This window comes from Melopsittacus undulatus, assembly GCF_012275295.1.
Source record: "Melopsittacus undulatus isolate bMelUnd1 chromosome 20 unlocalized genomic scaffold, bMelUnd1.mat.Z SUPER_20_unloc_1, whole genome shotgun sequence".
Taxonomy (NCBI): Eukaryota; Metazoa; Chordata; class Aves; order Psittaciformes; family Psittaculidae; genus Melopsittacus; species Melopsittacus undulatus.
The window spans coordinates 89,180-102,146 of NW_022993934.1; the positions used below are offsets into that span (position 1 = coordinate 89,180).

General features: G+C 51.3%; 1 protein-coding gene and 1 long non-coding RNA gene across 9 annotated transcripts; one reads left to right on the forward strand and one right to left on the reverse strand.

The window, feature by feature from the left end:
- Positions 1-1,449: 1,449 nt before the first annotated feature.
- On the reverse strand, positions 1,450-10,931 carry TCHH (trichohyalin). Of its 8 annotated transcripts, none has more exons than XM_034073479.1 (6): positions 10,877-10,931; positions 9,570-9,729; positions 8,058-9,085; positions 6,891-7,337; positions 6,438-6,539; positions 1,450-6,068 (listed from the first exon to the last, which is right to left on the reverse strand). In XM_034073479.1, exons 2-6 carry the CDS (start codon positions 9,705-9,707, stop codon positions 1,928-1,930), a joined length of 5,856 nt encoding a protein of 1,951 aa, XP_033929370.1. In that variant the 5' UTR covers positions 9,708-9,729; positions 10,877-10,931; the 3' UTR covers positions 1,450-1,927. The 8 variants fall into 8 exon arrangements, with proteins under 8 accessions (XP_033929370.1, XP_033929371.1, XP_033929368.1 ...); XM_034073480.1 differs by having other exon boundaries at positions 1,450-5,329; positions 6,041-6,539; XM_034073477.1 differs by having other exon boundaries at positions 1,450-5,479; positions 5,840-6,539.
- LOC115947549 (uncharacterized) lies at positions 9,999-12,215 on the forward strand. The gene is made up of 3 exons (XR_004081459.2): positions 9,999-10,086; positions 11,454-11,556; positions 12,063-12,215. It is a non-coding gene; the product is annotated as an uncharacterized lncRNA (long non-coding RNA).
- Positions 12,216-12,967: the final 752 nt, after the last annotated feature.

The following is a 12,967-nucleotide window of genomic DNA, read 5'->3' on the forward strand; positions in this document are numbered from 1 at the left end:
CGCAGCCCGAGGCCGGATTTCCCGGTGCCCAAAGGCTGCAGGGGGAGAGGAAGGGATGCAGAGGGATGCAGGGATGGGTGCTGGGGTCTGCGGCCGCTTCCAGGGATGGGGCTCTTCGGGGGATCCTGCCGAGACCCTAACTCAGCATCGGGCAGGACAAAGGGAAGCAGCAAATCGGGGATCAAGGCTCCCCAGTTTACTTTCCTTTCTTGCCCCAGTTTCCTGTCCCCAGGCTCTGTTTTTCCCTATGTACTGCGGTAAAGGGTACTTCCTCCCCCTCTCCTTCCAACCCCTCCCAAACTGGAAACAGCAGAGCCCATGTAAATCAAAAGGGTTTTCCGGAGCTGGGGAACAGGAAATCTGTCATTTTTCTCCCTGGGTTTGCATTTCCACCTGCCTTTTGCTAACTCCTCTTTGCCTTCCCTTAACAAACCATGAACTGCTCTGAGAGGTGAGGCTCCTTCCCCTCTTTGAACGCCCAAATCCCAGCCCCGTCCTGGCTGCATGGGGGGACCTCAGGAGGTTTTGCTTTCTTGCTGCTCTGTGTGTGTTTGCAGTCAGGGCTTTGGCCCTGTTTGCAGACAGCCCATCTGTGCTGCCATATGCTTGTCACCAAGGCGCGTGACTGTTGTGTGCACGAAGGGGACGTGGCTGAGAGCATCACCCCATGCATCTGCCTGCCCCTGGCTGGGACGGATCCTTTGAGGGCACCGGGTGGTGGTTTTGGCTGCGTGAGCAAGAGGCCCTGGGTGCTGCCTGCTGGGGTGAGCCAGGCCATGGTTCCTCCTAGCCTGTCACCAGCCTGGTTGCTTTTAAGAGCAGGATGCAGCGATGCTGGGGTTGTCCTGGCTTCTTTCTTGGTCATCTCCCAGGTTTGCAGCCCAATCTGCTAAGGGAATTGGTTTTCTGTTGCCCAAGAGAAAGAAAAAGGCCCCAGCACAAGAGGGATGTGGAGCTCTTCAAGCGAGTCCAGAGGAGGACCACAAAGATGCTCCGAGGGCTGGAGAGCGGTGGTGCATCCAGACATCCGTGTGTGGATCATGGAGCACAGCATGTGCAGGAAGCCCCTGAGATCATGCAGATCAATGGTAAAGGCCAGAGGTATGTGGGCTCCTGGACATGTAGAAGGGGGGATTCAGTGGGATTTTCAGCAGCCCCTGCCTGGATTAAATGCCTGGGACTGGGAGGAATGTGTGAGCTGAACTGAGCCACCCTCCCACCAGGCTGAGACCCTTGTAGATGAGATGCAAGGATGAGAGATGGCAGCAGGAAGTGCAGTCATCAGCTATTTATTCTGATTTTTCATGCAATACATCAGTGTGAAGAAGAAAAGGAGACCCCCCCCACCCGCCACCATTACCCTGCAGTAACCACAGCTCAGCTCAGCTGTTTCCAAGCCTCTGCTCAGCTGTTAGGGGAGCAGAAAGGTGCAACCAAAACCTCTGAGTCTACATTTTTTTGGGGTTAGTTTTTGGGTTTTATTTTCCCCAGCCTTGAGGATTTTCAGGCCCCAATATGACTGAGATATTGGGAGTTTTAAGGGTTTTTACCTTGCACAAGAGTCATGCCACAGGATAGAAGAGATGACAGGGACATAAAGGAGAGAGGGACCCAAGGAATCTAATTAGAGCAGGAAAATGAGTAAATACTGCATTATGGCAGCTGGACATAATGTGGAATAAGGTGGATAGACATAGTGCAGGAAGGCAGAAACTGCAGGTACTGGGGCAACCCTGCCTACCTACAAGCTGAATATGGTACATGGAAAAACCACTTGACACCCTCTCAGTGTCAAGCACCCTGTTAAACTGTCTGTGTCAAACACCTTTGTGCCACCACATGTGACGTGTTCAGCTGAAAGCAGAGAGCAGAGGTGACCTTCAAAGAGACTTGGAGAAGCCCCACCAGCTCCAGGCTGGACTTCCCCTTAAGATGCCTTGGCCACATCCCTAGCAGGACGGCTCGAAGCCTCCTGTGAGCCCTTGCTCTGCTGACGTGCTTCCTCCTCCCATTGAGGCTGGGCATCCATCGCTTCCTGACGCCTCCTCTTGATGTTCTCCTGCCGTGGCTGACGGCCTTTTGCATCCTCACAACAGCGTCTGGCTTCATCTCGCCGGGGTGGATGGGACCGGCTCCCTTCAGTGCCCTGCCTGCCCTGCTCACAAGCTTCCTGTGGCTCCAGAGCCTGGGGCAGGGGTGGGCAGCCCTTGGCCTCCCTGTCCTCACGCTCCCTTACCTGACAGCTGGATTCAGGTTCCAATGGGACCTGCTCCCTGGTAGTTTTTGATCCATCTCTCTGGGGCTGATGCTTCTTCCCTTCAGCATTAGGCCTCTTGGGCCACTGCCTGTCCCTCCTCTCCTCACTGGACTTTGATTGGCAAGGCTCACCCTTAACACCAGACAGCTCAGAGGCAGAAGCCTGGTAAGCTCCTTCCTTCACCCCTATTTCAGACCTCTCCCGGGGCTCATTCAGATCCCCTGTGTTTTCCTGGGAGCGAGACAGTAGCTCACGTTCCTCTATCTCTTGCTCATCCCTCTGGGGTTGTGGCTCTTGGTTGTTGCTCCTTTCTGATGGTACTAGTGGCTGGGATGATGTATAGCCTTTCTTCACATAGATGGGCTGTCCAAGATCACGGGGCTGGGGGCAGATGACCTCACAGGTGGTAGCTTCAGAATCATCCAAATTTGGGATCACACGGACCAAATCTGAAATGGTCTGAGGATCACAGGGCTGAGGAGCAACCTTCACCTCTGGTGGTACATCATTTTCAGCAGGGATATAACTGACCCTCATGTCAGTGACAGATGCTTGATCTTCTGGGAGGCAGAGGTCTCTGTTATCAAGCTCAACGGTTTGGTAGAGACTCCTCTCACGTGCTTGTAGTGAGGTCGTGGCACCTCGCCCTCCCCTTTCATGTGCCTGGCGGTGGCGATGATCATAAGCATCCAGGTCCAGGTGCCGTTGGTGCTTGAGCCTTCTCTCCCTCAGAGCCTCCTCCCTCTCTCTTTCCAGGTAAAACCTCCTCTCTTCCTCTGCTTCAAGACGCTCAAGTTCACGCTCCCTTCTTTCCAGTTCCTCATGGGGCTCCAGTTCCCAGGACACGCGTTGGATCTTCACATCAGCTTCTGCTGCTGCAATGTCGGCCTCTCGAATCCTCTCAAGCCTCACAAGGTCACGTTGCCTCCTTGCATTGATTTCAGCCTCACGTACTTCAAGGTCACATCTCTCACGTCTCTCTCTTTGGTTGATGATGGCATCTCGCTCTTCCCTCTCACGTGTCTGTCGGCGACGACGCTCAATGACCCCCAGATCCAGGTCCCGCTGGCGCTCGAGCCTTCTCTCCCTCAGAGCCTCCTCCCTCTCTCTTTCCAGGTAAACCCTCCTCTCTTCCTCTGCTTCAAGACGCTCAAGCTCACGCTCCCTTCTTTCTAGCTCCTCACGTGGCTCCAGTTCCCGGGACACGCGTTGGATCTTCACATCAGCTTCTGCTGCTGCTCTTTCAGCCTCTCGAATCCTCTCAAGCCTCACAAGGTCACGTTGCCTCCTTGCATTGATTTCAGCCTCACGTACTTCAAGGTCACGTCTCTCTCTTTGGTTGATGATGGCATCTCGCTCTTCCCTCTCACGTATCTGGCGGCGACGATGCTCAATGGCTTCCAGATCCAGGTCCCGCTGGCGCTCGAGCCTTCTCTCCTGCAATGGTTCCTCCCTCTCTCTTTCCAGGTAAACCCTCCTCTCTTCCTCTGCTTCAAGACGTTCAAGCTCACGCTCCCTTCTTTCCAGTTCCTCACGTGGCTCCAGTTCCCGGGACACGCGTTGGATCTTCACATCAGCTTCTGCAGCTGCTCTTTCGGCCTCTCGAATCCTCTCAAGCCTCACAAGGTCACGTTGCCTCCTTGCATCGATTTCAGCCTCACGTACTTCAAGGTCACATCTCTCACGTCTCTCTCTTTGGTTGATGATGGCATCTCGCTCTTCCCTCTCACGTGTCTGGCGGCGGCGAAGCTCAGTCGCCTCCAAATCCATGTCCCGCTGGCGCTCGAGCCTTCTCTCCCTCAGAGGTTCCTCCCTCTCTCTTTCCAGGTAAATTCTTCTTTCTTCCTCTGCTTCAAGACGTTGAAGCTCACGCTCCCTTCTTTCCAGTTCCTCATGGGGCTCCAGTTCCCGGGACACGCGTTGGATCTTCACATCAGCTTCTGCAGCTGCTCTTTCGGCCTCTCGAATCCTCTCAAGCCTCACAAGGTCACGTTCCCTCCTTCCATCAATTTCAGCTGCACGTACTTCAAGGTCACGTCTCTCTCTTTGGTTGATGATGGCATCTCGCTCTTCCCTCTCACGTATCTGGCCGCGACGACGCTCAATGACCCCCAGATCCAGGTCCCGCTGGCGCTCGAGCCTTCTCTCCCTCAGAGGCTCCTCCCTCTCTCTTTCCAGGTAAGTTCTTCTCTCTTCCTCTGCTTCAAGACGCTCAAGTTCACGCTCCCTTCTTTCCAGTTCCTCACGTGGCTCCAGTTCCCGGGACACGCGTTGGATCTTCACATCAGCTTCTGCTGCTGCTCTTTCGGCCTCTCGAATCCTCTCAAGCCTCACAAGGTCACGTTGCCTCCTTGCATTGATTTCAGCCTCACGTACTTCAAGGTCACGTCTCTCTCTTTGGTTGATGATGGCATCTCGCTCTTCCCTCTCACGTATCTGGCGGCGACGATGCTCAATGGCCTCCAGATCCAGGTCCCGTTGGCGCTCGAGCCTTCTCTCCCTCAGAGCCTCCTCCCTCTCTCTTTCCAGGTAAACCCTCCTCTCTTCCTCTGCTTCAAGACGCTCAAGTTCACGCTCCCTTCTTTCCAGCTCCTCACGTGGCTCCAGTTCCCGGGACACGCGTTGGATCTTCACCTCAGCTTCTGCTGCTGCTCTTTCGGCCTCTCGAATCCTCTCAAGTCTCACAAGGTCACGTTGCCTCCTTGCATTGATTTCAGCCTCACGTACTTCAAGGTCACATCTCTCACGTCGCTCTCTTTGGTTGATGATGGCATCTCGCTCTTCCCTCTCACGTGTCTGGCGGCGGCGAAGCTCAGTCGCCTCCAAATCCATGTCCTGCTGGTGCTTGAACCCTGTCTCCTGCAGTGGCTCCTCCCTCTCTCTTTCCAGGTAAATTCTTCTCTCTTCCTCTGCCTCAAGACGTTCAAGTTCACGCTCCCTTCTTTCCAGCTCCTCACGGGACTCCAGTTCCCGGGACACACGTTGGATCTTCACATCAGCTTCTGCTGCTCCTATTTCAGCCTCTCGAATCCTCTCAAGCCTCACAAGGTCACGTTGCCTCCTTGCATCAATTTCAGCCTCACGTACTTCAAGGTCACGTCTCTCTCTTTGGTTGATGATGGCATCTCGCTCTTCCCTCTCACGTATCTGGTGGCGACGACGCTCAATGACCCCCAGATCCAGGTCCCGCTGGCGCTCGAGCCTTCTCTCCCTCAGAGCCTCCTCCCTCTCTCTTTCCAGGTAAGTTCTTCTCTCTTCCTCTGCTTCAAGACGCTCAAGCTCACGCTCCCTTCTTTCGACCTCCTCATGAGGCTCCAGTTCCCGGGACACGCGTTGGATCTTCACATCAGCTTCTGCTGCTGCTCTTTCGGCCTCTCGAATCCTCTCAAGCCTCAGAAGGTCACGTTGCCTCCTTGCATCCATTTCAGCTGCACGTACTTCCAGGTCACGTCTCTCGCATCTCTCTCTTTGGTTGATGATGGCATCTCGCTCTTCCCTCTCACGTGTCTGGCGGCGACGACGCTCAATGACCCCCAGATCCAGGTCCCGCTGGCGCTCGAGCCTTCTCTCCCTCAGAGGCTCCTCCCTCTCTCTTTCCAGGTAAACCCTCCTCTCTTCCTCTGCTTCAAGACGTTCAAGCTCACGCTCCCTTCTTTCCAGCTCCTCACGGGGCTCCAGTTCCCGGGACACGCGTTGGATCTTCACATCAGCTTCTGCTGCTGCTCTTTTGGCCTCTCGAATCCTCTCAAGCCTCACAAGGTCACGTTGCCTCCTTGCATTGATTTCAGCCTCACGTACTTCAAGGTCACGTCTCTCACGTCGCTCTCTTTGGTTGATGATGGCATCTCGCTCTTCCCTCTCACGTGTCTGGCGGCGGCAAAGCTCAGTCGCCTCCAAATCCATGTCCTGCTGGTGCTTGAACCCTGTCTCCTGCAGTGGCTCCTCCCTCTCTCTTTCCAGGTAAATTCTTCTCTCTTCCTCTGCTTCAAGACGTTCAAGCTCACGCTCCCTTCTTTCCAGCTCCTCACGGGACTCCAGTTCCCGGGACACGCGTTGGATCTTCACATCAGCTTCTGCAGCTGCTCTTTCGGCCTCTCGAATCCTCTCAAGCCTCACAAGGTCACGTTCCCTCCTTGCATCAATTTCAGCTGCACGTACTTCAAGGTCACGTCTCTCGCATCTCTCTCTTTGGTTGATGATGGCATCTCGCTCTTCCCTCTCACGTATCTGGCGGCGACGATGCTCAATGGCTTCCAGATCCAGGTCCCGCTGGCGCTCGAGCCTTCTCTCCTGCAATGGTTCCTCCCTCTCTCTTTCCAGGTAAACCCTCCTCTCTTCCTCTGCTTCAAGACGCTCAAGTTCACGCTCCCTTCTTTCCAGTTCCTCACGGGGCTCCAGTTCCCGGGACACACGTTGGATCTTCACATCAGCTTCTGCTGCTGCTCTTTCGGCCTCTCGAATCCTCTCAAGCCTCACAAGGTCACGTTCCCTCCTTGCATCAATTTCAGCTGCACGTACTTCAAGGTCACGTCTCTCTCTTTGGTTGATGATGGCATCTCGCTCTTCCCTCTCACGTATCTGGTGGCGACGATGCTCAATGACCCCCAGATCCAGGTCCCGCTGGCGCTCGAGCCTTCTCTCCCTCAGAGCCTCCTCCCTCTCTCTTTCCAGGCAAACCCTCCTCTCTTCCTCTGCTTCAAGACGCTCAAGCTCACGCTCCCTTCTTTCCAGCTCCTCACGAGGCTCCAGTTCCCGGGACACGCGTTGGATCTTCACATCAGCTTCTGCAGCTGCTCTTTCGGCCTCTCGAATCCTCTCAAGCCTCACAAGGTCACGTTGCCTCCTTGCATTGATTTCAGCCTCACGTGCTTCCAGGTCACGTCTCTCACGTCTCTCTCTTTGGTTGATGATGGCACCTCGCTCTTCCCTCTCACGTACCTGGCGGTGACAACGCTCAATGGCCTCCAGATCCAGGTCCCGCTGGCGCTCGAGCCTTCTCTCCTGCAATGGTTCCTCCCTCTCTCTTTCCAGGTAAACCCTCCTCTCTTCCTCTGCTTCAAGACGTTCAAGCTCACGCTCCCTTCTTGCAGCCTCGTTACAGGGGTCCAGTTCCCGGGACACGCGTTGGATCTTCACATCAGCTTCTGCTGCTGCTCTTTCGGCCTCTCGAATCCTCTCAAGCCTCACAAGGTCACGTTCCCTCCTTGCATCAATTTCAGCTTCATGCACTTCAAGGTCACGTCTCTCGCATCTCTCTCTTTGGTTGATGATGGCATCTCGCTCTTCCCTCTCACGTATCTGGCGGCGACGACGCTCAATGACCCCCAGATCCAGGTCCCGCTGGCGCTCGAGCCTTCTCTCCCTCAGAGCCTCCTCCCTCTCTCTTTCCAGGTAAACCCTCCTCTCTTCCTCTGCCTCAAGACGTTCAAGCTCACGCTCCCTCCTTTCCAGTTCCTCATGGGGCTCCAGCTCCCGGGACATGCGTTGGATCTTCACATCAGCTTCTGCTGCTGCTCTTTCGGCCTCTCGAATCCTCTCAAGCCTCACAAGGTCACGTTGCCTCCTTGCATTGATTTCAGCCTCACGTGCTTCCAGGTCACGTCTCACACGTCTCTCTCTTTGGTTGATGATGGCATCTCGCTCTTCCCTCTCACGTGTCTGGTGGCGACGACGCTCAATGACCCCCAGATCCAGGTCCCGCTGGCGCTCGAGCCTTCTCTCCCTCAGAGGTTCCTCCCTCTCTCTTTCCAGGTAAACCCTCCTCTCTTCCTCTGCTTCAAGACGCTCAAGCTCACACTCCCTTCTTTCCAGTTCCTCATGGGGCTCCAGTTCCCGGGACACGCGTTGGATCTTCACCTCAGCTTCTGCTGCTGCAATGTCGGCATCAATACGTCTTTCCAGCTCACAAGTGTTACAGTTCCTGAGGTCAATTACTAATGGTTCCTTTATGTATGATTGATGTGGGGCTCTCGAATCTAGGCATTCAGGCTCATGTAACTTGTGGCTGCCCTCTTCAAGTGCTCTTTGTTCCAGCTCACCTCGATGGTAGCGGCTTCTCTCTTCTGTGAGTAATTCAGGTTTACGTGGCTGATTGTCACTTCGTCTATCTGCTGCTTGTGGCCACTGGTTTCTGTCATCATGTGCTGGTCCTACTGGCTCATGTGGCTGACGGCTACTCCACCGGTTTTGCAGTGGTCTTGTTTCACAGGTCTGGCTGCGACTCCTTATGTCTGCCAGTTGGTCTTGCTGTGGTCCCTCTTGATATTTCCTCTCATCTCTCCGCAGCCTGGGCTCATGTACTTCCAAGCCTCTTTGCTTGCGGAGTTGTACATCAGCTTGTCTGCTCAGCTCAGGCGGCTGACGTCTTCTCTGGCTGTTCTGTTCATCATATGGCTCTTGGCTTCGTTCTTCATACACCTGAGGGATTGGCTCCCTTCGCTCTCTGCTTCGTTTTGCATCATTTATGCTTTGTGTGTTATGTTGTTGGTAACTCTCTATTTCCTCTAGTGTTTCAGGCTCATTGACTCTGGTGTCTCGTTGCAGTTCACGTTCACGGGGGGGATGGTGATTACTCTCATAGATTTGCTCTTCCTCCTCCTGAAGTTGTCGCCTGCTCCCTCTGTTCTTAATTTGAGGCTCTTGGTGCAACTTGCCACTGGATGTCAGCTTTGTTCTTTGCAGAAGGTATGGTCCCTTTGGCTGGAACCAGTAGCAGGCTTTAGCCACTCTGAACACCAAAAGCAGGAATTCATTAAAATCAATATGCCCATCACCATCCCACTCCAGAAACTGCAGAATCTTGTCAATTGTTTGAGGGTCACGTGGCTTCTGCAGGGAAAACACACACAGGGAAACAAAAAAGGTGATTTAGGTTTCCTGCTCTTTGTCAGAGAAATGCAAAGACAGAAACATCTGCAATCTTTTCTCCTTCCATCTCACATAGCTTCACTTTTACAGCTCAGCAGCAATTCCATGGTTTTGTTCTCCATTTTCCTGGTTGTCCCCTGGCTGCAGCTGCCCAGCTCTTTTTGGGCACATGCTGAATCCCTCTACTGGATCCATTTCCTTCCTACCTTTGAAAGAAAAGCGTACCTCCCCATGGCTCATTCTCTAGCTTTTGCCCATTTTCTTATGGAAAAAATGATTTGGAGGAGCTGTCCAAGCAGGCAGTGCAAAGGAAAGTAACTGCTGCTCCCCTTTGCTGAAAGCCTTCCAATCCCACCATCATAAGATTAACCTTCTCTCCAGGAGATTATTGTAGTCCCTGCACTCCAGTTTGGGCCTCAAGCCCTCCCCTTTCAGCAGCACTCACAGCTATGACATCTGCAAACTCCCTCTGGATGAACTCTTGCATCTTCCTGTAGCTGAGGTTGGAGCAGTCTCCATCTTCCTTTGCATATTTGTGAAAGACGCTGATGATGGTGGAAATGCCGTCTAAGAAGCGAGACATCTTCCTGCAGATTCAAGCAAGCCTGCAAGAAAAGGAGCAGGCCTAAGGATTTGTGACTTGTTTGCCTCTGAGCATGAAAAGAGGAAGGAGAATTGCTGTGGTCCAGCTGTGTGCGTTAAGGGGATGCTAGGTGCCATGACCCGTGTGTCTGCTCCTATGGCATGGTGAGCTCTGTTTCACCAGGGCACTTGGAAGAAATCCAAATGCTATGGGGTTTTAGTGGGATGGGGAGTGCCTTCCAAGTGTGTACTAATGTGTTTGAATGACGTTTGATAGGGGATGGCAGGATACCCGCATTTAAGGATCGCAGGGAGGAAACTGGGGATGGTGACTCAAGAGATGCCCCAAGAACCTGTCTGCACCCATGGGGCTATACCAGGTACTTGTGTTTTCATGGCCCATGCTGCTGTCTCTGCCTGGCACTGAGCTACAGTGGCTTCTGTGAAGCAGGTTAGAGGCTGGCATGGCCTGAGACAAGATCTAGCTGGGTCAGAGACAGAGTGCTTACAGGGAGTTAAAACAAGCCCTGTGGCTGATGCTCCTGTGACCAGTAATAATACAAACCAATTGATAAAGCTTTCATTACAACTGAAGTTATTGGCAGATAGATTTTTGTCAGATCACTTAGGTCAGAGCTACTTATTTAATTTTACTGAGATTTGCTTGGCAGAAAGCAGTGCTCCAGTTGGAGCTTTGTGTCTGGAAACCTCAAAAGCCACCTTCTTCCTTCCTCCTCGCAGAATCCCCAAGCTTGTTATCAGTGCTGAGATCTCAGCTTGCAGCTGGGGAAACTGTGACCTGTTTTCCTTGCCACCTCTCCAACGTGCACATACACATGCACACGTGCGCACATGTCTGCATATGAAATGTAGAGAACATAAAAATTTCTCCAATCTGCTCATTCCAGCTGGGAGCTGACCCCAGACCAAAGTAAGGCACAAAGCTTGGCTCCCTCTTTCATTTTCCCTTTGAGAAAAGCTGCCTCTAGACATGGCCACATAACAACATCATGCAGATGTCCCAATAGCATGAGACAACACTTCAATGAATATAAATGCAAAAGACTCAGAAAATACTGTGGCAGGAATGATGCTGCCACCCAACACAAATCCCATAGAAACCATATGTCCTTGCCTAGCAAAGGGTACGTTTCAGAAGGAGTGACTTACCCAGATCGCCAATGGGATCAAGTGGGATTCCTGTGAAGCCGTGCGGAGTGATCGGAGGACCTGAGTGCTTTTATAGGGTCCTTGACAGAGCTACGGAAAGGAGACACCCTTTGTGGACGTTCTCCTGATTCATCTTTGGCCAAGCCCAGCTGCACCTTCATGTCCTCAAACGGGTTATTTAACCTATCATCCCCTTACCTATCATTTTAACCCAGAAATAGCAGTTGCCATGTGGCAATTCAGGCACTGGCTGGTTCCACCTCATCCAGGCTGTAAAGTTATTTTACAGGCTGATTGTATTTCAGATTTTAAAGAATCTAGAGTAGCTATGAAGCATATATATGCATGAATGGGAGGGTGCATTTTAATGTAAATGTGTATCAGTGTAGGTGTGAATTTATATATGTACCATGCACACACACACAAAAATACTACCAGGATAAAATTCTGAGGAAGGCACAGAAGTGCTGATGGTAGCAGAGCTCACTATGAGCAGAATGGGGACAACTGAGATCTCTATGGCTCATGAACTCGATACCACAATACCAGAGATTATTTTTGTTTGCTTTTTGTGCAGTTCCCTTAGCATCTTTGGCCTGAGGTCAATGGGATTTGTGTCTGGCTTTTGCTCACAGAAGGACAGAAGAAGACCTATGTGCTACAAAAACGGTGAAGTGCAGGTGAACAGCAGTGAGATTCCTAAGTCCTCCAGATCTTGGCTTGTGTGGGGTCCTTGTAGGGTGTTTTTATTTTGGTAACTTATTATTCTTATATTATATTGCATATTCTTATTCTTATATTACATTGTATTATCCAGGTTTCTGTTGGAAAAAGCCAAACCCAAACAGAATACTTTTAAATGCTAAAGTTTGCAAAATGAATTTTCATACAAGGAGATGTCTGTTCAATAAGAAGCAACTTCACATGAACAAAAATCATGGGAAAATGTTTTTCATATTAGCTGTCCTCCACAAATTACTTTCATTTCATCTTTACTTCATCTTCCATTACAAATAAAAGCAGAAACCTTTTTGCTGGGAGGTTGATTCATATTGAATCTTCATCTGTTGCCCTAGGCAGCTTTTGCTGTAATTGCCTCTACTTGGAAAAAATGAAAAAGAGAAATCTTTTAACAGTAAATTAATGAGAGACAATCTGATTCCTTCATTCACCCCATCTTTCCCAGTACATTGAGCAAATAAGGAAGATACCAGCGTGCCACCTGGGCCTCTGCTGTTGGTTTTGGAGGTAGGATGCTGCCTTGACAAGCATGACGGAGACATTGCAGGGAGCCTTTAGAGCATGAACTTGGCACGCAACCTCGGCTAAGTGGCTCATCTGTAAGGTAAGATCATACTGGGTGTAGGAGCCTAATTAATTAGTGCTGGTAACACCTTGGGGATACTCATACAAGTATGTACGAAGGATCGTTACTAACCATACTTCATTTTTGAGCTTTTTTTCAAGATTAAATTATACTTGTGCAAATTATACCCCACCTGTGGGATAATAATACCCTTGGGAAACTGTAATTTTATGGTAGATTGGAGTTATTATTAAAATTAGAGTATTACAGTGTGTCTTGGTTTCCTGTAACAGTCTGTAATCCCCCCGCAAGGGCTGGGGCAGTGCGGGATGGTCAGGTGCCACGTTAGCCATGTGGAAGATTCTGGGTACCGATGCAGGAAAAGGTACACTGTGTTTCATCCATGCACACGTCATACTCGCCTGCTTTCCCATGTTTTACTGCCATTCCAAGGACAAAGGAACGAGTTTCAAAGCACGTTCTTGGCAGTGCTGGAACTCCCTTTGTTTCAAGGGCTTGGTTTTCCCAATGATGCTTTAATTAGATGGGACTTGGGGTAGGGTTTTAAAAGCTGATACCCAAGAGGGTGGGCTCCATCCTCCTGCTTCTCACCCAGTTCTGTGCCCATCACCATTTATATAGGTGACCAATCTTCTATTGCATTTAATCTTAGAGGAGCTAGGCTCCTTATGTGATGTAGAAATGACCTTTTTTCTTCCAGATCCTTCCTGGCTTGCAAGACTCTTAGACAGGTATTTGTGTCAGTGGGATAATTTTAATGTTCT